A 24362-nucleotide genomic window follows, 5' to 3' on the forward strand; every position below is an offset into this window, starting at 1 on the left:
TGTGTTTGAGGTCTCTCTTTCCCAGGTTTCAAGGTTGAATTCTTTCTTCCTTTTGATTTCTACCCTCTGAGATTGGTCCAGTGGTTTGTGTAAGCTTCTCACAGGGTGAGGTTTGTGCTGAGTTTTTGTTTGTTTGTTTTTCCTCTGATGGGCAAGGCTGAGTGAGGTGGTAATCCTGTATGTGGATGACTGGGTTTGTAGTTTTGTTTTGTTTGTTGTTTAGATGAAGCATCCTGCATGGGGTGCTACTGGTGGTTGGGTGATGCTGGGTCTTATATTACAGTGGTTTCCTTTGTGTGAGTTCTCACTATTTGATACTCCCTAGGGTTAGTTCTCTGGTAGTCTAGGGTCTTGGAGTCAGTGCCCCCACTCCAGAGGCTCAGGGCTTGATCTCCGGTCAGGAACGAAGATTCCACAAGTGGTTTGTTACGGCATTAAGTGAGATTAAAACAAATATCCAAAAACAAGAAACCAAAGATGAACCCCAGACAAATGGCAGTTACAAAATCAGGCAAATAATATTTAAAATAATGGAATATGCACATATACATAAATACCCATGAGCGAAGTCAAAACAGTTCAACAAAAATAAAGTACAATAGATTGACCCAGTTAACAAAGGAAATCAAAAATTATATTTACCAGTTAAAAACAAAACTAAAACAGAAACTGGAAAACAAAACTAAAGCAAGGTGCCAAGTGAGAAATAAAGCAATGAAAACAAAACTAACAAATATATTGAGAGGAAAGAAAAGAAAGAATAGATATGCAGAGTTAAATAGAGATAGATAAAGAAGGTTTACATATATTAAAAATTAACTGCAAGGGGAAAAGAACAGTAGGAAAAGCAAACAAAGGAATAAATGTAGAAAAATAATAATCGTTTAAAAAAATTAAAGTAATTTAAAAAGAGGGGGGAAAAATACTCCTCAGAACTGCAAAGGCCTGATACAGAGGCAGAGGTTTATACAACAACAAAAAATGTGACTGAGGGAAAAAGGAAAAACTTAGTTAGATTTCGTAGTGCCAATAAAATTGACAACTACAACTTGGGGGGGTGGTGGTGGGGAGAAGGAAAAATCCAAAAGAATCTACAGAGCATGTCAAAACATAACAGTAATAAATGTTTTTCTTGAGTCACTGCTGTCAGAGTCCTTTCCCCAGCTGGGAGTCACAGTCCACCTCACCTCCCTAGGACGCCTTCTAACTCTGTGCTGATCTCTGGACCTGCTGTGGGGGCAGCTCAGATTCTGATCTGCTCCTACTCTGTGTTCTTGCCTCCAGTTCACAGCTATCAGAACTAGTGCTTTTTCTTTTGTGGGAGCTCTCAATGACCTTTTATATATTCCACAGACACAGAGTCTGCCTGGTTGATCATGTGGATTTAAGCTGCAGCTTGTACAGCTGGTGGGAGGGTTTTGGGTCTTCTTTCTTAGTCACACTGCTCCTGGGTTTCAATTGTGATTTTTATTTCCACCTCTGGATATGTGTCGACCACTGGGGTTTGCTCCTGAGGCTGCCCTGGAGAACTTGGGTCTGCCCCTGTGAGGACCAGGTGTGGAGGTGGCGCAGCTGCTGGGGTTGCAGGAATTCTGGCAGCACCAGGTACTCAGGGGAGTTGGCAGCTAGGGCAGCAGGAAATATAGTGCTCTAGACAGGTATGGAACCAGTATTGGCCGGTACACTCCAGTCTTCTTGCCTGGAGAAACCCCTCTCTGACAGAGAAGCCTGGCAGGTCACAGTCCACAGGGTTACAACAAGTCAGACACTACCGAAGCCACCCTGTGAGCGTAGGCAGACGACATTTTGGCCTGTGGCAGCTCTGCCCCAGTGAGTGTTGAGCATGAAGGTGGCGCAGCTGCTTGGCTTGCGGGGGCCCTGGTGGCACCAAGTGTGCAGGGAGACGGACTGCCTCTGCTGCAGGAGTTATGGCCCCATCAGAGTCTTTTTTCCAAGCCTCTTGTAGCTGGCAATCAGAAGGCCTCTTTGGCCAGTTTTTCTCCATAGCTCCACCCATTCAGGCAGGGCTCCCTTGCCTGGGGTCCTTCTCTGTTGTTCAGTGCATCAGGCACATAGAGGGGCCCCCGCCTGGGGTCCTACTCTGTAGATCAGTGTGTCAGGCATTTGATGGGCCAGCTTCTCTATTGATCAGCTGCCAGTGTTGGTGTGTGTGGGGATAGAGGCCATGGTGATGACTCCACCCCCTGTGCATGACTCAGCAGTATCACTTTGCTTCCATGGCTGCCCAGCTTTCCTTCACAGGCATTTCCCACCGCAGTCTCCTCCCTCACATCCCACTCTCCACAGTCAACAGCAGCGCTCCTCCTGGGATTGCTCCACAATCCCTAAACTCCAGCTCCCAGCCGCTGCAACATCTAGTGTATGGCTGCAGCAAGGACTGTCTGACTCTCATCCCATTTAGGCTGCCGCAGATCAGCTGTTTCTCTCAGCCTTACATCTTTCTCCTCTGACTCAGCAGGTTGCCCCAGTGAGGGGATCGGACCCCTGCTTCAGTCCCCCCACCCCTGAGGGCAGCTCCAGTCCTACTAGCACTGCTGTCTTCCCCCTAGTTCCTTTGTCCTACTGAGTTTTGCGTGGGTCTATATATTCTTTTCTGCTGGTCAGGTACTCCTGTCTGCTCGCAGCTGGTGTTCTGTATGCACTTCTGTGTCTGAAGGTGTTTCCTGATGTACCGTGGAGAGGGATGTACTCCACATCCACCTACCCCTCTGCCATCTTCTTCCTCCCCCTGGATTATATCTTTAAGTAGGTAATGTACCAAGGATGTGTGGATACGAAGTCCTTTGCATATTTGAGAATGTCTTCCTGTTTGAATGACAATTTGCTGAATATTTAAGTCTGTGGGCGTGTTTTTCCCCTCAAAAATTTGGGAGTTTTGCACCATTTCTTCTGACATACAAGGATACAGAGGAGAAAGCTGCCTAATATTTTTTTCCTTGTATTTATGCCTATTTTTTTGCCTTTGACATGCTTGGTTTGTCCTGGATACTTAGAGTTTTGGTTTGGTTTGGTTTTTTGTAAGTGAAGTTCAGAATCTCTCAACACTGCCCCATCTACTTATATTACATTTTTCTTGGTTGTATATGAGACCTTTAAATATTTTGATGCATGGCCTTCATTTCAGTGCATTTTCTTTTATATCTTTGACTTCTTTTTCAGTTTCATTTATTATATTCTCTTTTGAGAAATAAAATTATTTCTCTGTTGGCTGTTCCTTGCCCATCTTTCATAGCTGTCAGTTTCTCCATAATTGCTTCAATCCCTTCAGTCTCTAAAAAACTACAAAATAGTCCTAGTTAGTTTAAGATTTTCTTTTTTATAGAGTAAGTATTCAGGTCTGTGCTTTCCCTTGTCTTTTGCATCCTGTGTTTATAAATTTTTTCCCACTACAAGGTTTTTATGTAGGTTCCTTTTATTTCTGCTTTTTCATTTTTAAATAGAATCAATTCCAGGTTGCTTTGCTTAGAAATTACGTAGATGAAAATCTCTTACTAACTTTTGTGTGTGTGTGTGTGTGCCTGCGCAGTTACATCTGACTCTTTGTGACCCCATGGACTGTAGCCTGCCAGGCTACTCTGTCCTCGTGTTTCTCCAAGCAAGAATACTGGAGTGGGTTGCCATTTCCTACTCCAGGGGATCTTCCTGACCCAGGAGTTGAACCTGCGTCTCCTGTATTTCCTGCATTGGCAGGCAGATTGTTCACTACTGTGCCACTTGGGAAGCCCTTTAATACCTTCTATGTATAGATAATTGTTTTACTGCACCATTTGGATCTTTCCTTTAAGTTTTCAGCTAGAGATCTGTGCTGCTGCTGGCTGACAGCTTCTGTCTCTAGTCATTTAGTTACCTGAGAGAGGTAAATTGGGGAACTGGGACCTTGGACAGCAGCAACTAGGAACTTTGTCTCTGACTTTTTAATTTCTGTTCTTTTTTTTAAGACTCTAGGCAGTAGAGGGGCTTCACCAGATTGAAGGCATATCATTCAAATTTGTTGTTGCTTTCCATTCTGTCAGGATTAATGGTTCACCTTAAGAAGAGGCTGGGTTTGTTTTATGGGTCAGAATATTTTTCGGGACTGGACATCATTTTACATTCTCATCAGCAATTTTTGGTGATCTAGCTTTTCCACATCACAAGCGTTTGGTGGTGTCACTGCTTTTTATTTTAGGCGCCTTATGGGTAAGTAGAGCTATCTCATTGTGGTTTTAATTTGCATTTTTCCTCCTGCTAAATGAAGTTGAACATTTTCTCATGTGCTTACTTATCATCTGTACATCCTCTTCAGTGAAATATCTGTTCATGTCCTTTGCCTATTTTCTGACTGGATTTTTTTTTTTTTTTGCTGTTCTAGGATTTTTTTAATATATTCTAAATGCTAGTTCTTTGTTAGTTGTGTGATTTGTAAGAATTTTCTTCCAATTTGTAGCTTATCTTTTCATTCTTTCAGTAGGGTCTTTTACAGAGCAAAAGTTTATCAATTTTTTCCTTTTATGAATTGTACCTTTGGAGTCAAGTCTAAGAACTCTTTGCCTAGCTCTCAATCTCAAAGATTGTTCTTCTGCAACTATAAAATTTTTTCTCAGGCAGTTATAAAAAATTTACAGTTCCATGTTTTACATTTAAGTCCATGTTTTACATTTGTGGTTTATTGGTGGTTTAGTTGCTCAGTCGTGCCCGACTCTTGCGACCCCATGGACTGTAGTCCCCCAGTCTCTTCTGTCCGTGGAATTCCCAGGGAAGAATACTGGAGTGGGTTGCATTTCCTTCTCTAGGGGATCTTCCCGACCCCGGGATTGAACTTGGGTCTCCTGCACTGCAGGCAGATTCTTTACCAATTGAGCTACCAGGGAAAGTTGCATATTTTACATTTAAGTTCATAATCCATTTTGATTTAATTTTTATGTGCGATGTGAGACTTGGGTCAGGGTTTAATTTTTGCCTAGAAATATCCAGCACCATTTATCAAAAAGTTTATCTTTTCTCCATTTAGTTGCTTTTTGTATCTTTGTCAAATGTGACTTGAGCATATTTAGGTGGTCTGTTTCCGGCTCTCTCTATTCTATTCCACTAATAGATCCACGAGTCTGTCCCTCCACCAGTACTGTAGAGTTGATTTCAGTTCTTCATTACTTGTTTTCGGTAGCTTTATGATGTCTTGAATTCAGGTTGACTGATTCCTTCTGCTGTGAGAATCAGAGAAAACATGAAAGTTTCAAATATAGCACCTCACGTATAGTGTATTCATAAGTATTTATGATTGTATCACTATATAAGATTCATCCCAACTTTACAAGGAAAGTGTTTGGAGAAAAAAGTTTTTAATGTGGTTTGAAGGGAGAAATATATTTTGAATATGTAAATGACTCAAGTGAATATGATAATCCAGAACAGATTTATAGACTGACAACCCTAGCAAGATATGATATAAAGTACTAAAATTTAAAAAACAAAAAACACTGAAGGTCTAGGATTTTAGGGACTTTATTGTGAATTTCACCGACTTTCTTAAAGCCTGAAGAACTGGAGGAAGGATTTGCTCATGGGCATTGAAGTCTTGGTGAGGAGGAAGTTAGTGACCAATGGAGTGACTGAAAAGCAAGCATAGGAAAAGAGGAGCATTTATCCACAAGGATAAAAGATCAGTCTGCCCTTAGTTTCAGCACCAGTGGGAAGACCAAGAGTAATTTTTAGAGTTTTGAGAAGAGAGACTGAACTTGGTCAAGTTGTACTTCATGTGTAAAGGTAGTAATAAACATTCTCCACCCTGCAGGAGTTTAGAATATAGCACCAATGAGTGCCATTGAAAAATTACTTGCTGAAACCCAGCCAACAAAAATATGACATTAATGAAGAACTCACCTTTAGAGCAGCTGTGATAAAAGAACTGCTAATGAGCATGCTTCTGCTGCTGCTAAGTCACTTCAGTCGTGTCCGACTCTGTGCGACCCCATAGACGGCAGCCCACCAGGCTCCCCAGTCCCTGGGATTCTCCAGGCAAGAACACTGGAGTGGGCATAGAATCCAATTTAAAATATATTTAAGATCAAGCAGTCATGGGAATTCCAGTGTAATTTATAGAATATAAGCTATGTAAATTTTACAAAATAAAAGTAGTTCACAAAAATTGATTGCATTGGAAGTGTGTGTGTGTATGCTGATTTACACTTTGCCAAAGCAAGAAATCAATCTAAATTTGAAATATGTAATAAAAATAAGGCCTCAGATTGCTTTATGTTTTTCATAATCTTTCTCTTTATTGGGATTGTTTAGAGGAGGGAGATCACGTTATACATGTTTAGCTAATGTTCAAAGTTAATTTAGATTCAATTTAATTTTCCTTTTATTCTATAAATTCAAATCTAACGTGTTAAATCTTTAAAGTAACATGACTAATATAATCCCAATTCTGTAAAATGATAGTACAGTGGTTAAGGGTCTGAATTCTTGTTTCGGATTGCTAGTATGACCCAGGGAAGTTTACTGATCTCTCTGTGTCTGAGTTCACCTGTAAAATGGGATTAATAGTGCCTAGTTTATGGTTTGTAGGTAATCTATGTAAAGCTGTTATCAGTACAGGGCTCAGATGTTAGGTATAATTACCTGTCCTTTCATCTCTGTTATTCATAAAGATGTTATTCATGTGTGTAAGGGTACTCACCAAGTGTTAATGGTAATTGTTTCTAAGTGATGGGATTTGGGGCAGTTTCTTTCTCAGGTAGTTCTGTGTTTGCTTGATTTTTTTTTTTAACCAGTGAAGAGCACAAAACTGTTCCTTAAAAAAATGAAACTATGAGTTTTAGTTGTTCCAGCACTTGTGCATCTGTAATCTGTAGTTTTTAAGTCTCCTCAAATGATTCTGATTATGCATCAGATTTGGAAAGCAGCTGGCATTGATAATTTCCTTGCACTCTGTTCTGTTTAATATATATTGAAGCGCAGTGTGGGTAAGCTATGTCTTCCTCCAGTGTGGTCTACTTCAGCACTCTTGTCAAGAATCTGAAGAGATGAGGGTGACGATTTTTGCCAAAAATCGGAGTGAGCCTTGGGGTACATTCCACTGACATGAAATAGCCCTTTTATGCCAGGAACAGGAAAGTGAAGGTGTACAGAAATCTAGTCATAAGACAGGAGCCCTTGAAATTGAAAGGAAATGGGCTAAAAGCAGTAGGGATAAGCCAACCCATGCAGCTGAAAATTCTCTAGACAGGAAAGGGTAAGACTATGTCAGGCATCAAACAGCATCACAAAATATTTTAAAGTTTAAAACAAATTTCATAAAATCAAGAAGTTAACTTTCCTTCCATTCACCCCAGAACAGGTGTCTTTCTAAAAAAGTGCCACCTCAACTAAGCCCTGTCCATAACATGTCACTCCTCCTCCTCCTCCTAAGTCTCTTCAGTCATGTCCGACTCTGTGTGACCCCATAGACGGAAGCCCACCAGGCTCCCCCATCCCTGGGATTCTCCAGGCAAGAAGACTGAAGTGGGTTGTCATTTCCTTCTCCAATGTGTGAAAGTGAAGTCACTCAGTCGTGTCCGACCCTTAGCGACCCCACGGACTGCAGCCTACCAGGCTCCTCCATCCATGGGATTTTCTAGGCAAGAGTACTGGAGTGGCTTGCCATTGCCTTCTCCGAACATATCACTAGCTTTCTACAAATAATAAAACCTCCATGCTGCCAAAATCGGAGAAGGCAATGGCAAGCCACTCCAGTACTCTTGCCTAGAAAATCCCATGGATGGAGGAGCCTGGTAGGCTGCAGTTCGTGGGGTCGCTAAGGGTCGGACACGACTAAGCGACTTCACTTTCACTTTTCACTTTCACACATTGGAGAAGGATATGGCAACCCACTCCAGTGTTCTTGCCTGGAGAATCCCAGGGACGGGGGAGCCTGGTGGGCTTCCATCTATGGGGTCACACAGAGTCGGACACGACTGAAGTGACTTAGCAGGAGCAGCTGCCAAAGTAGGCTTGTTCTGAAGCACAGAATCTTGGAAAATGGTTGGGTAACAGGTTAGTATTCGTGCTTCCTGGAGCTCGATCAGCACTTCCTTCACTTCAGATAGTTGCTGTGATGATAGAAATAAGAATTTTCTCTGGCCCTGCAGTCTTTACATCCTCTTGGTCACAGTGCTTTCTGTCTGAGTGTTACTATTATTGAATACCATTGTAACTATTGCTTTCCTGTACCTGGAGTGGTAGACTCTGCAGCCATGGAAATTTCAATTGCATTTGTTCCCTTCTGAGGCTGTGATGTAATTATATTTGGTGTTAAGATAAGAAAAGTCACAGCCAGTACAAAAAGAAGAAAAAGTCAAAACTACTGTGTTAGAAGACAGAGTGTCAGTGGGAGAATCAGAAAACACGGGGACTTGCTTGCAGTGTGACTCCTAGTCGATGTCTCGGTTTCTTAAGTGTCTGCTAATGTTCCTTGGAAGGAAAGTTATGACCAACCTAGACAGCATATTAAAAAGCAGAGACATTACTTTGCCAACCAAGGTCCGTCTAGTCAAGGCAATGGTTTTTCCCGTGGTCATGTATGGACGTGAGAGTTGGACTGTGAAGAAAGCTGATCGCCGAAGAATCGATGCTTTTGAACTGCGGTGTTGGAGAAGACTCTTGAGAGTCCCTTGGACTGCAAGGAGATCCAACCAGTCCATTCTAAAGGAGATCAATCCTGGGTGTTCATTGGAGGGACTGATGCTAAAGCTGAAGCTGCAATACTTTGGCCACCTCATGCGACGAGTTGACTCACTGGAAAAGACTCTGATGCTGGGAAAGGTTGGGGGCGGGAGGAGAAGGGGACGACAGAGAATGAGATGGCTGGATGGCATCACTGACTCTGTGGACATGAGTTTGAGTGAACTCCGGGAGTTGGTGTTGGACAGGGAGGCCTGGCGTGCTGTGATTCATGGGGTCGCGGAGAGTCGGACATGACTGAGCGACTGAACTGAACTGAACTGACTGAATGTTACCTCAATAGCTCTCCTCCTGGTTCACCACTTCAGGATTGCCCTGCCAGTATTTCTGTAGTTGCCATAAGAAATTTGAAGTTATGATACCTTTCGCTTACTTCTCTCAGCTTCATGTTTTCTATTCATGGTGCTTTCAAATCACTAACCTCAATTGTAGGTCAGGTGTTAATGCACACTCCACATAATAGCAAACAGAATCGAACAGACGTTTTAAAATGTGATCTCAGACCAAGATTCTGCCTAGAGCAAAGTCTAAAGAGCAGGGCTTCAAATACTCTGGAGAATTTTAGAGTTTCAAAAAGAAGCACTTAAAGCAGGAAAGGTATTTTTCCTGAAATAGTAGATTACACCTCTTGAAATATGAATGGAGGTAAGGACAGCAGGGGAGAATTTGAGGTCCCTGGCCCTCAGGGAAAACAGCAGGAAGACTGAACAAACTTGTTTCTGCTTTCCTCTGGGAAATTAAATGGGGGAGTTGAGCAGGACATCTGTACTCATCCATACTTTATTACCCATGAAGACCTCCCTTTCTGAACTTAAAGTTACAGTTAAGATAAAGCAAAGGAAGTGAACAAGTGCCTACTAGTTTCATATTGGTAATTTCCACCTCTGATATTGAGCAGCTGTATTCTCTACTTCCCCTTAGTGTCATTTTTCTCAAATTGGAGTTACTATTCAAAAGAGGGCCTGAGATATGAGATATACAATAAGCATAAAGGAGATCAATCCTGGGTGTTCATTGGAGGGACTGATGCTAAAGCTGAAACTGCAATACTTTGGCCACCTCATGCGACGAGTTGACTCACTGGAAAAGACTCTGATGCTGGGAAAGGTTGGGGGCGGGAGGAGAAGGGGACGACAGAGAATGAGATGGCTGGATGGCATCGCCGACTCTGTGGACATGAGTTTGAGTGAACTCTGGGAGTTGGTGATGGACAGGGAGGCCTGGCGTGCTGTGATTCATGGGGTCGCGGAGAGTCAGACACAACTGAGCGACTGAACTGAACTAAACTGAGACCCAGGAATCAAATCAGGGTCTCCTGCATTGCAGGAAGATTCTTTAGCAACTGAGCTATCAGGGAAGCCCCATTGGAATAAATATTTCCATATAAAACATACATATAGTAAATATGTATTAAATGGGATAAAACAAAAAGTCATATGAAAGTATTTTTATATAAAGCTTTTCCTAATATTAATATAGAAAAGTATGTAAATCATAAATGCAGAATTTAATATCTTGAAGATACATCATGTAGCCACTAATTTGTTTTATCTGATTATAAAATTCTTTCTATATGTGTTTGAATAACATATCTTTTCCCATCCTTTTGCTCTCAACTTTCAGTTCAGTTCAGTCGCTCAGTCGTGTCCGACTCTCCGCGACCCCATGAATCACAGCACGCCAGGCCTCCCTGTCCATCACCAACTCCCAGAGTTCACTCAAACTCATGTCCACAGAGTCAGTGATGCCATCCAGCCATCTCATTCTCCGTCGTCCCCTTCTCCTCCCGCCCCCAACCTTTCCCAGCATCAGAGTCTTTTCCAGTGAGTCAACTCGTCGCATGAGGTGGCCAAGTATTGCAGTTTCAGCTTTAGCATCAGTCCTTCCAATGAACACCCAGGATTGATCTCCTTTAGAATGGACTGGTTGGATCTCCTTGCAGTACACGGGACTCTCAAGAGTCTTCTCCAACACCACAGTTCAAAAGCATCAATTCTTCGGCGATCAGCTTTCTTCACAGTCCAACTTTCTTAACTTTCTTATATAGTTAATGTATGTCTCTTGTAAGCAGCGTATACTTGGGTTTATTTTTCTTCTAGACTAGTACGTAATCTTTTTTTGAATTCGAATTTTAGTCTTTTTATAGTTAATGCCATTGCCAATAAATTTGTGTTTAAGTCAGTCATATTACTATTTGTTTTCTTTCTGTCTCATTTATTTTTATCCATTTCTTCCTTTTTTCTTGCCTTGAAAATACCTTTGATTAAAGTATTAATCATTAAGTGTTTTAGTTTTTTCTGTTAGTTTTACTTATATATTTTCACTTTTTTTAATTATTACAGTAGTCCTTCTATCATACTCTCCTAGTCTTTTAAAGTCTGATATTAGTATTTTTACACAACAAAATGATTTTAGAACACTTAAACTCCTTGTAGCCTCACAGTTTTTGTGCCAGTTTTGTCATTTATTTTAATGATAATAGTAACAGTGCCTTGTGGGAACATTTTAATATTTTATCTAGCCAGTGTTCATTTGGATTTAGTTAGCAATGTATATATGGAATCCCAGGTGGCACTAGTGGTAAAAAAAAAAAACAAAACCTACCTGCTAAAACAGGAGATGTGTAAGAAACGTAGGTTCGATTCCTGAGTTGGGAAGATCCCCTGGAAAAAGGCATGGCAAGCCCCTCCAGTATTCTTGCCTGGAGAATCCCATGGAGAGAGGAGCCTAGTTTGCTGCAGAACATGGGGTTGCAAACAGTCGCATACACATCAGTACATACAGTAACTTTTTATGGTTCACCCTTCCTTCTTCAGTTCTGAATTTTCATCTAAAATTCTTTTCTTTCTGCTTGAAGAACTCCTTTTAGTATTTCTTTTAAGAATAAAGATGATTTTTTAAAAAAAATCTTCTTCAGGTTTATTTTTGAAGGCTATTTTTGCTAGCTATAGAATGCTTTCTTTGTCTTTGATTTTTGGCAGTTTTGCTGTGGTTTATCTTGGTATCATTTTCTTTGTGGGGGTGTGTGTGTGTTTTATGGAACCCCCCCGAATCTGAGAGTTGGTAGTCTTTTGTCAGTTTTGGGAAATGTTCAGTCATTTGTTCTTCACATGCTCTTTCTCATCAATCAGTTATCTCTTTTTCTTCAAAGATCCCAGTTAACACATACGTTAGACCTTTTTACTCTGTTTCTTATGTTTCTTTTGCTCAGTTCTTTACTTACCATCTTTGTCTCTTTTTGTACTTTAGTCTGTGTAATTTCTTCTGACCTGGCTTTCAGCTTATTAATTTTTCTCCTTATCTGTGTTTTTTCTATACCTTATATCTTTGTCTTGTCATTTAACTTATTGACTAACTAAAAGTTATTAGTAGGAAAATCTCTTACCTAAGTCTCCTGTGGGTCTGTTTCTATTTCCTATTTTCTGTCTTCATTCAAGCTTTTACTTTTGATATTTGATTATTTTTTATTGGGTTGAACATTATCACTATAAAAAATTATAATGATAATTTGAAGTTCTCCGTGATTTTATACTTCTCCAGAAGACTTCATGTTTTGCAGTTAGGCTAGGGGCAGATCACCCTAATCCATCAGTGTGGTTAAGATGATTCCAACCTGGGCTTCAATCCTGGTGAAGGTTGGTCTAATTTCTGCTCCGTTCTTGTTCCTAGATTGTGGCTTTTCAGGGTCCAAATAAAAGCCTGGGTGTTTTCCAGAACCTCTCTCTTAGGGAGATGTTGGACTCTTTTTTTCTTACCTTCTTTGCCTTAGTGCTTCTTTTCTCTATCAGAGTCAGTGGTTGTCTTGAGGAATGAAGCCGTGCTAGATGTCCAGTCCTCCTTTCTTGGCTTCTTTCTATTTCCAGATCTTGCCTCCCCAGCCCCCTGCAATTCTCACACACTGAGAATTGCAGGGGGCTTAGCACAGTCACCAGACTTATATCTTTTGTTCAGTTTTGCTGGTTGTACTTAGGTTTGGTTTTTAAAAACCTAGCTGCTGTGGAAATATAACCCCATGAAGTTGTTTGTTGTTCCAGTGGTGATCACTGGTTTGTTTGTTTTACAGAATATTTCAAAACAGTTTTTATTTTGATGGTCATATTTCCCAGACCCCTGCCTTCACTGCACAGGTCCATTGTCCTGTGCTGTTAGTGGTGAGTGGGTCAAGAGTCTGAGAAACGCAGTGGGAAGAGCACTGACTTTTTAAGCAGACAGACTTGGGTTCAAGTCATAGCTTTTGTTGATTGTGTCAGCCTGTGCAAGTTATGTTTTTAAATTTTTCTGTTTTCTTTTTTAAAGTTATTTATTCATTTTATGACTGCTCTGGGTCTGTGTTGCTCCGTGAGGGCTTTCTCTAGTTTTGTTGGGTGGGGTCTCCGTTCTAGTTGCGGTGCACAGACTTCTCATTGCAGTGGCTTCTCTTGTTGCAGATCACAAACTCTGGGGTGTGCATGCTTCGGTAATTGCAGCACATGGGCTCGCTCAGTAGCTCGCTCAGTAGCTGTGGCATGCAGGCTTCAGTAGTTGTGGCCCATGGGCTTAGTTGCCTTGAGGCATGTGGAATCTTCCCAGACCAGGGATGGAACTTGTGTCCTCTGCATTGGCAGGCAGATTCTTAACCACGGGACCACCAGGGAAGTCCCAAGTTTCTGTTCCTGTTCTCTTGTTTGCACAGTGGTTATAGTGAGAATGAAGAGTGAAATTAAAACTTTTTTCAAGTGAAATGAAGCGTGGACTGCGTCTGGCATGTGGTTGATGCTTAGCAAACATTTTAAAAAAATTATCTTGAGGAGTTGGAAACTATAGATTTAAGACTGTTCTCATAGGAATTTACAAGTTCAACATGTAGTAATTATTAGCAAACCCTTAAAATGGACCCGTTTGGTTGTCAGGCAGTTCAGCAGACATTTATCCAGCAGCCCCTGTTCCAGGCACCCTACTTAATCCTAGTGATGTGTAGAAGCTGTTCAGGGTCTTGCAGTCCAGTTGGATAACAGTGAAAAGTAGTGAGCAGAGGGTGGCCACATCCAGCATTGCAGTGAACCCTGGGTATTAGGGCACAGGGGTTGGCAAACTTTTCCTTTAAAGGACTAGATGAGGTTTTGTGGGACATGCTGCCGCTACTCAACTTTGCTGTTGTAGAGCAGAAGCAGCCGTTCTCCAGACTGGGCCTGGGTATGTTCCAGTTAAACTTCATTTACAAAATCAGGTGGCAGATAAGTTTGGCCCGAAGGTCCTAAAACAGTGCTGACTCTAGCCGTCACAAGCTAAGACTGTTTCTTACATTTTTAAAGGTTGTTTAATAAAAAGGAAGAAAGATAATGTACAAAAGACCATCTGTGGTCCACAAATCCTTAAGTATTTTATTTCTGATTCTTTATAAAAAAAATTGCTGACCCCTTATTAGAGTACGTAGAGAAAAGAAGTATATTTAAGTCCTTTGACAGCAAAGAAAGAAAAAGAATGTGGCAATCTGGCTTGGATCCATGGAGGATCTTGGTGAGAAGAATAGGTAATTCTTTGTGCAAATACAGACATATTTACCTGTGTCCTGCCCAACAATGATCCTCCTAGTTGCTACTCATTTATTTTATCGAACTGTCCATAATGTGTGTTTCAGCAGCAAATAGAGGGATGAGAGTTAAATACTCTTAGAAATGTTCTCCTTACAAAGGAATTATCATTCCAAGATCAGAAGGATCTCCTGGAGAAGGAAATGGCAACCCACTCTAGTATCCTTGCCTGGAAAATCCTGTGAACAGAGGAGCCTGGTGGGTTGCAGTCCTGCTGCTGCTAAGTCACTTCAGTTGTGGCCAACTCTGTGATCCCATGGACTGTAGCCCGCCAGGCTCCTCGGTCCATGGGATTCTCCAGGCAAGAATACTGAAGTGGATTGTCATGCCCTCCTCCAGGGGATCTTCCTGACACAGGGATCAAACCTGCATCTCTTCTGTCTTCTGCATCGGCAGGCAGGTTCTTTACCACCAGCACCACCACAGTCCATAGGGTTGCAAAGCGTTAGAGGTGACTTAGGAACTAAAACAACAGCATCAGTGACATAGCTAACAGTTAGCAGTCCTCTTGGTATGTGTATTACTTTATAATTTATCACACCGTAATAATTTTTTTCTTGCAGAAATACATTTTCGGGAAATGGCCTCTAAATCTTGGCTGAATATTTTAACCTTCCTTTGTGGATCAGCAGTCGGATTTGTTTTATGCTCTCAGCTACTTAGTATTTTGTTGGAAGAACAGAAGGACATCCAGCCTAGTATTCTTCATAATGATCCTCATGCTAGGCATTCAGATGACAATGAACAGAATCATCTAGAAGGACAGATGAACTTCGATGCAGATGCCAGCCAACATAAAGGTATGGTTTACTGTATTAAGGCGTCAATAGAACCTGTATTTTTCAATATGTTTAAGCGTTGAGAGAATTAGAAAAAGTTGCTTATGTGAATCTTGTTGTATCCCTGTATCTTTTGATGGAAATGAGTTTAATTCCAGATATTAAATGACAATTCTTGGTTTGCCTCAGGAGAAAGAAATTACTAAAACCCAGATTTATTTAGGATGTAAGATATTAATTTTGAATTTATTTTTAAATAGAAATAGTTCAGAAAACATAACTTGGAGAAAGGCAAAACTTTCAGATTAGATTTATTTCTAAAAGTTTTAATTTTGTTTTCATTGTTCATATGTATGTCTTTGGTTTTTGCTGTTATCTTGTTTTAGTCTTAGTTTTTGCTTAGTCTTGTTTTCCTAGAGAAACCCAAGAGGTATATATAAATTTCAATTTACTTTTTATCAGTGTCTGACATAACTAATCTTTTCTCCTTTTAAGAGGCATAAAACTGTTAGGGAAGTAGAAAACTAGGAATATGTTATATCAACATGAAATGACTTCGTTTTCTCCTGGTCTTCTACCTGTAACCAGGTGTTCTCCACCGTGTCCTCTCTATGCCCCTTAAATGCTGCTTTTCTCTCAGCTTCTGTTCTTTGGCTCTTTCTTTGCCTGTGTGATGTCATCAGTCCTCATAATTTTAGTTTCCATCTGTTCCTTGCTGTCTTTACCTTAACCTAGTTCCAGACAGTATGAGAAGACATTCACAATTCAAAGATCTCTGCACATGGTGATTTATTTGACAGAAAATACAGCAACTTGGAAACAAGTTGGAATTCTGGGATGCAGCGGGTCCCACATTAAGGGGTGTTTCTCTTATCTTTTTGGCAGTAAATTGCTTCTTTCCTACCTCTCAATCTGAGGTTGAGGGTGAGGTTCACATCCTAGTTATCTTATGAACTAGCAAGTACGTGCATACTATGACGAAGTGTCATGTGTGTGAGTGTTTATATGACGGTGGTTCATCTCTGAGCAGCCATGTTCTTACCATAGAGCAGTTTGATCACTGTGCACTGGCTCTGTACCATTGCTCTAGTCTTCAGTTGTTCAGTGGGAGCCAGGCTGCTCTACTGGTTGGCTGTTCTAGATCAGCTTCACTGCAGACACGTAAATTAGGACCTACTTGTCCTACTTGATGGTCTACAGAAGGTAGGTACGCTAAACGTCTGTCTGTTGCTCGCAGACTTAACGTGTAAATCATACTCCTTCCTTTCCTTTACGATCCGAAAATGTTTTCTTCCTCCTATTTTTGTATAACTCACCGCTTTCTGCCTAAGTCAGAAACTGAAGTCGTGGTCGGTGCTTTCCTCTGCTCACCCGTCAGGGCCGTCTCATGAATGTCAGCAGTCTGCTTCTTTACCGCTGTTAGCTTACTCCTCTCGGTAGCGTGCTTCCCTAAATCAGACCTTCAGCTACATCTGTGTACTTGCACTCAGCCGAACTTCACCGTGTCTTTTGTCCTTTCTTCTGGTGGGCTTCATTTAAAGACCTGATTCCTGTGTTGTCTCTTATTTTTCCTGATACTGCCTTATATCCCTTTCTTCTCTGTTCTAGCCAACGTCCCATTTCACTATTCTGTAGTGTTTATCCGCCAATACCTTACCCCTCAGTTCACTGAAACCTTTACACATACCTCTGTTACAACATCTCTTAATATACAGCAAGTATTGGTTTGCATGCCGGGTTCCCACGCTAGAATGAATTCTGTGGCAAAACGTGTTTCATTCATCTTTTTATCTCCTGTACCAGCTCATGCCCATCACAGAGGAATGAAAGAATGAGAAAGGCTGTCTACCAGATTCCAACTGTAGGGAGAATGATGTCTTGCTCTGTGTGAAACATATTAAGGATTTCTGCTCCCGCCACAGTCCTTCCCGCCCAGGATTTGGCATATATGTATAACTAGGAGATTGAACCCCTCAACTGTGTGAAACATGAATGCTCTTTGCCTGAAAAGAGGGCAGTTGCGTCTGGTTTGGGATTGCAAATTCTTGATGTTCAGAGGGACAATTAGAATATTTTCATGCCCATCCCAGCATTTCCCTTTACTCCCTCTCAGTCAGTTAACTAGAAACGTATGCCTCCAGTTGGTAATTTTTCACAGGACTGAGCTTTTGTAACTGATTGACCTTAACGTCAAGGATATTTCCTCAGGATGCTGCCTAGAGCATTGCTACACAAAGTGCAGTTTTGTAGAGTCATGCTGGTCTACAACTGAAAGAGTATTGACGACAGAATTAAACAGTTAGAAACTTCTATGGTAATTGGACAATAATTTTGTGTAAATCTAAACAAAAACTTAGGGCTTGTGTTTTTGTGTTTATTTTTGAAATTCTATTTTATTATTCATTTTTGGCATGTTGCAAAAGTATAGGTCTCTAACTACTGGAAATAAAAATTGATCCTTCACCAAGCACTGATCTGGAATCTCATAGTTGGAATCTTTCTCTGGAGCAGTGTTACTCAAAATATAGTCCTGGCCCAACAGCCTGTGAATTGTTTGTTAACATGTCTACATCCTGATTAGAAGCTTGCACCAGAATGTAACTCAGTTAAGCTTACTGCTTAGTGAAATGGACATTTTGGTAGATTGTAGCAAGACTTCCTTAATGAAAGAAGATGTTGCTTTATTATTTTTTTTAATTGTTTGTTTTATTTTTGGCTGTGCTGGGTCTTCATTGCTGCGCATGGGCTTTCTCTAGCTGTGGCCCATGAGCTTAGTTGCCCTGAGATACATGGCATCTTCCTGGAACACGGATTGAACCCATGTTCCCTGCATTGGCAGGCAGATTCTTATCCTCTGCACCACCACAGAAGCCCAATGTATTGCTTTATATTTTGTCATAAGCTCCCCATTTCTTTGCAAACCAATACTTTGAAAAACACTGCTCTTGACAATCTTGGAAATACTACCGATCCTTGTTCTTCTGCTTCTGGTGGATTTGCACTTTGGAATGAGTTATGTTACTGTAAGAAGTGATCTCAGCTTTGCATTAACTCGTCTTTTTCGAACTGGGGTAGTCATGAAAATCTTCTTAAAACCACCTCAGGGTACTTGTGTTAGAAATTCATAACACACGATGTGGACTCCCAAGATGAACTGCTGCTTCAGTAGTCTGTGTTTCCTGCCCTTCTGAAGCTTATTCATAGCAGTGAAAAATTCCTGTCAATGCTGTGTTTCTTTCAGCTGGATCACTAATGGTAGAGAGGTGTACAGAAGGGGGAGGGGAGTCTTTTGATTTTGTTCAAGAGAATGTCTTCTTTGGTAGAATTTATTTTGAATTTAAAACTATGTAAATTAACTTTAAGCAGTTTTTGTTTAATAGATGAGAACACCGACATCGCTGAAAAGCTCTATCAGAAGGTTAAAATTCTTTGCTGGGTAATGACAGGGCCCCAAAATCTAGAGAAAAAGGCTAAACATGTCAAAGCTACATGGGCCCAGCGTTGTAATAAAGTATTGTTTATGAGTTCAGAAGAAGACAAGGACTTCCCTGCTGTGGGATTAAAAACTAGAGAAGGCAGAGACCAATTGTACTGGAAAACAATTAAAGCATTTCAGTATGTTCATGATCATTATTTAGAAGATGCTGATTGGTTTATGAAAGCAGATGATGACACTTATGTTATACTGGATAACTTGAGATGGCTTCTCTCAAAACACAACCCTGAAGAACCCATTTACTTTGGGAGAAGATTTAAGCCCTATGTAAAGCAGGGCTACATGAGTGGAGGAGCAGGATATGTACTGAGCAAAGAAGCTTTGAAGAGATTTGTTGAGGCATTTAAAACAGACAAATGTACGCATAGTTCCTCCATCGAAGATTTAGCACTGGGGAGATGCATGGAAATTATAAACGTAGAAGCGGGAGATTCCAGAGATACCACTGGAAAAGAAACTTTTCATCCTTTTGTACCAGAACACCACTTAATCAAGGGTTATCTGCCAAGAACCTTTTGGTACTGGAATTATAACTATTATCCTCCTGTAGAGGTAAGTTTAGAAATTTTATTACTGTGTAAGTACTTTGACTTTTGTTTATTAAAAAAAAAAAAAAGCTAACAATGTGATGTTCTTTAGTATCAGCAGCCAAGACTCTCCTTTAGTCTTTTTATATCGGACGGCAGTATCACAGAGCAGATGAGAGCGAAGGTGTCAGCAATAGTAATTCAGTAAACATTTGTATTGCTGCATGCCCGGCACTAAGAACATAGCAGTAAATATTGTCAGGTGCCAATTCTTAGGAACCTTACATTCTTGATGAGGAGACATACAGTAAACAGGCAGACAAGTCGAGTTATAAAATGATTTTAGGTAGTGCAAGTGCCCTGGAGAACAATGGAGCCAGGTAAGAGGATGGAGAGTGACCCAGAGTTTGAAGGGATACTTTAGTTTGGGCAAATAAAGAGGGCTTCGTAAAAGGGTAACTTTTGAACAGAAACCTGAGTGAGGTTAGAAAGCAAGCTATGGGAAGATCTGGGTAAAGAGCCTTCTTATCTTCAGGAACAATGTCTGAAAAGATTTTGAGGTTCAGAAAGACTTAGGTTCAAATCCTGCTCTCCCACTTAATAGTTGAATGACCTTGGATGGACAGAATTTGCCTAACCCCTGAGCCTAAGTTTCCTCATTTGTAAGACGGACCTTATCTACTTGTCTGATCCAGTGGTCGTCATGATACAGGACAGTGTCTGTCGTACAGGGAGTACCTGTAAGTCCTGGACCTCACTTGACAGCTTACATTCCTGAGAATTTTATCTAAAATAAACTATTAAATATTTCAAATGTACAGCTAAATATTTGAGGATATGCTGTTCTGTACCCACCAACGACTGAGTATGCACACACAACACAACCAGCTTTACCAAATATTAGTCTTTGGCCACATTTGCTTTAGATTTTTTTAAAACAAAAAGGTATAGAGATAGGTGAGGCCAGTGTCCTCTCCTCAATCCATTTCTCTTAGCTCCTTCCTGAGAATTAACCACTGTAATGAGTTTAGTATTTATCATTATCATGCGTGTTTTTATATTTTCCCTACACGTTTCTATATTCATAAATAATATATTGTGTGTTGTTTTGCAGGTTTTTAAATAAGTAGAATTGTACCATAGGCATACTTGAGCATATGCCTTTTGCATGCAACATTGAAATGTGTATCTGCTTCATTAATTTTAGACTTCTGTATAATAATCTAATATATGAATATACTGTAACTTACCCATCCTCCTGCCTGTATATATTTAGTAAGCTGTTGCCAGTTTTTCACTATATGAACATTGCATCAGTGATTGACTGGAGACTGGGAATCCCAGAGTCTAGCTTTTAGACTCCCGTTCTGTTGTTGATTGGGCTTCCCTGGTGTCTCAGAGGTTAAAGCGTCTGCCTCCAATGCGGGAGACCCAGGTTCGATCCCTGGGTCGGGAAGATCCCCTGGAGAAATGAAATGGTAACCCACTCCAGTATTCTTGCCTGGAGAATCCCATGGACAGAGAAGCCTGGTAGGCTACAGTCCATGGGGTCGCAAAGAGTCGGACACGACTGAGCGACTTCACTCACTTCTGTTGTTGATTAATGTCTTGAGGCAAGTCACTGATGCTGTTTACCTTTTCTCTGGCCCTGAGATAACCAATAATACACTTTATGGTACTGTTATCTTCTTTACAAGCCATTGTTTTCAAATCACCATCTAAAACAGTAGTACTCAACCAGGGGCTCTTTTTTGCCTCCCGGAGGACATTTGGGAAAAACTAGAGACTTTTTTGGTTGTTTACTTAGTGGTTGCTACTGGCATCTAATGGGTAGAAATCCACAAGATTCTAAACTTACTAGATGCTGAATATTCCACAATGCACAGGACAGCCCCTCACAACAGAGAATTATCCAGCCCAAAATGTTAAAAGCACTGAAGTTTCAAACCTTGACCTGGAACCTCTGACCCGAGCTTTTAAGTTTTCAGCTTTAAAAGGAAATTTTAAAGCGAATTACTTTTTCAGCTCTCAGCCACCAGTGTGTTCCTGGTACTTACACAGAAGTGACAGCTAATCCTTAATGGTAAACCTACATTTAACAAGTGACAAAACAGACTCAAGAGAGTCACATAACTTTACTGTCCTGATGAGTAGCCTTGGCAGTATCTGCAGTCCCTCTCTGATTTTAAAAGCTCTTATTATTTCTGTCATGGCCACTGCTGTCTGATGAACGTTATACGTGCTCCCCAAAAGAGGGTAGGATGTGTTAGAATAAATATTATTTTGTTGGGATAAATTCCACTTGAATAAACAAACATTTTAAAGTTCAGTTTTATGTCTGACTGCTATGATCTTACTGCTATTATAGATGCAAGAATTTCCTAAACTGTAAAACACATGTATTCCCAAGTCTGCCTTTTGATAGTCTGTTTTGGTTTTGGCTTTAGTGAGGTACTACTTGGATGCTTTTTCAGTGCAAAGTTTTCTTAAGTCATCCAGGATTACTTGACCTCTTCCCGTCTCAATTCTGCACCCCTCCGTACAAAAATATACCTAAACTCAAGAACATTACAAATGCATAGTAATGAAAACACCTAAATGCATGTAAGATTTCACTAAGAGTTTTTGATGTTGTATACACATAACGGTACAAAGGAACATAATAATTGTTATTATTTTTAACCAGTAAAATATCCCACTTTGCCTTTAAAGGTACTGCCAACAGTTCCCACCTGCAAATAAGGTATACCTGTGGGGTCGCTAAGGGTCAGACATGACTGAGCAACTTCACTTTCACTTTTCACTTTCACACATTGGAGAAGGAAACGGCAACCCACTCCAGTGTTCTTGCCTGGAGAACCCCAGGGACGGGGGAGCCTGGTGGGCTTCCGTCTATGGGGTCACACAGAGTCGGACACAACTGACATGACTTAGCAGCAGCAGCAGCAACAATATATTTTATATTAACAAATATTTACAGAGCACATATTTTATTTATTTTTAGTTATGTTTTGCATTGGGATATAACTGATTAACAACGTTGTGATCATTTCAGGTGAACAGCAAAGGGACTCACCCATAATACATATATCCATTCTCCCCCAAACCCTCCTCCCATCCAGGCACTTATCTTATTTAAATTATACTAGCTTTTTAAATGGATGGGAAAATTTACGTTTATTCTCTAAAAATTTATAAGTTATTTTAAAAACTGTAAAACAGACTTGTAAGTTCCATAATTGACCCAGCCTAATTTTGCTTCTTTTCTCTCAGGAGGTTCTATATAAACCCAGAGTGAAACCACACTTCTGTTATTTTCATCATTTAATAAATTGTCTTCTCTCTAAGGGAGTTGCTGTTTTCAAAGCTGTCCTGAATCTTATACATACTTGCTTTCTCTCCTTAGTAGTCACTAAAAATACAGTGTATAAAAGTTTTATCTGTAATTCAACATTATAAAGCAGTTATACTCTAGTTTAAAAAAAAAAAGAAGCTCTGAAAAAGAAAATTTTATCTAGCAGGTTAGGGTGTGAAATACTGTAGTTAATCAAAAAGTTATGTTCTTACATTAGTTGTTCAGAACTTTTCATGCTGTTCCCTTTCACACTACCTTCTCACTTCCTTAGAAGTGAATCTATTCCTAGGAATGAAATCTTTTCCCTAGGACTCCAGTCTATTCCCTAGCAGTAGATTTTTTTCACAAGAAAATTTTGAAGTCAGTCTTAATACAGCAGATTTAAAAGATAGTGGATTTTCAAATATTAAAAAACATTCCTCTGTGTGTGAAATTGCCGTTTTTATAGGTCAGAAATGATCAAATGTGGTTTTAGCATATTAATTCTTCAGTTTTATTTATATTACCTCTAATCCATTTGAAACTTACTAGTGTATATGGTTGATGTAGAGAACTCCTGATTTTTCCAAATTGTTAACTAATTATTCCAGTACCATTTATTAATAGTCCTTTTTTCACTGGTGATTTAAAATTACCTCCATTATTATCATTCACTGTAGCATTACTTACAGTCGGGTCGGTATCTGAGATTTCAGTTCTGTTCCATTGTTCTATTTGGTTTTGGCTCAGTACCATATTGTTTTGAACCTTGTAGCTTTACAAAGTCTTGAAATTATTAATCTAAGACTGTGTCTTTTCTCCTTTATTGCTCCCTCTCTTTTTCTTTTAAATTGTTTTGGCAACTCTCAAATTTTATACTTGTGCATAAACTAATTACTTAAGGAACAATGGATATCTTTGCCCATTATTTTTTAAATTTCCTTTTAGGTCCCTTAGTAAATTTTTGTAGTTGTCTTCAAGTAAATATTTATTTCTTAAGTATCTCCTTAGGTTTTTAGTATTTTTGTTACTCTTCTAATTGGTTTCTTTGCTTAACACTTTTAAACTAGTGTGTATGTGTGTGTGTGTGTATACATATGTATGAAAGCTTTTTTTCCCCTAAGCATCTTTAAAATCTGGCTCTGTTCCTGGATTTTTTTATTTCTGATGATTTTTCACTCAACTCTGTTGAGTTTTGGGGGTATCCATAATCATATGCAAAGAACTAGGTACTTTGTTTCTAAGAATGATAACTATTTTATTATATTGCCTTTTATTGCTTATAAATATTAACTAAATAAAAAATAAAGAACTGTTATCATTAAGCAGTTATCTTGGCCATCCAGTAAAAGAAGCACAATGGAGTGTAACATAATTACTGCAATAAATCTAAGCAAAATATTATTATAATATTTCAGAGTTATATAAAATTGCTTCCAGAGAGGATCCAGTAATTTAATATTAACCACTGTTGTTCTAGTCTTTAGTTTACTATGCACTGGCCACTATAGAAGCCACTGACCACATATGACTGTTGAGCATCTGAAGTATGACTACTGAAATTTAGATGTGCCCAGTAATAGAAGTTATACTTGATTTCAAGGACTTAGCACAAATAAAAAGAATAATTTCATCAATAATTTAGAAAATATTGATCACCTATCTAAATATTAAAATAATATAGATTTATTCAGTTAAAACATATTCAAATTAATTTCACCTATTTCTTTCTACTTTTTAAGTATGACTGCTGCTGCATTTTGTGGTCACATATATCTACTGGATCTCCAGTACTCTTGCCTAGAAAATCCCATGGATGGAGGAGCCTGGTAGGCTGCAGTCCGTGGGGTTGCTAAGGGTTGGACATGACTGAACAACTTCACTTTCACTTTTCACTTTCACACACTGGAGAAGGAAATGGCAACCTGCTCCACT

The 24362-nt window shown here is 39.9% G+C and overlaps 1 protein-coding gene across 2 annotated transcripts in view; it reads left to right on the plus strand.

Moving 5' to 3' along the window:
* C1GALT1 (core 1 synthase, glycoprotein-N-acetylgalactosamine 3-beta-galactosyltransferase 1) overlaps positions 1 to 24362 on the plus strand; it is a 50137-nt gene that overhangs the window by 19371 nt on the left and 6404 nt on the right. For both annotated transcript variants that reach the window (XM_055420473.2, XM_055420474.2), the window contains exons 2-3: positions 14855 to 15091; positions 18451 to 19118. In XM_055420473.2, the coding sequence (XP_055276448.2) occupies positions 14855 to 15091; positions 18451 to 19118 (905 nt within the window). The remainder of the gene's footprint in view (positions 1 to 14854; positions 15092 to 18450; positions 19119 to 24362) is intronic.

Source organism: Moschus berezovskii, chromosome 3, assembly GCF_049115385.1.
Source record: "Moschus berezovskii isolate FMDL1 chromosome 3, NW_MosBer_1.0, whole genome shotgun sequence".
NCBI lineage: Eukaryota > Metazoa > Chordata > Mammalia > Artiodactyla > Moschidae > Moschus > Moschus berezovskii.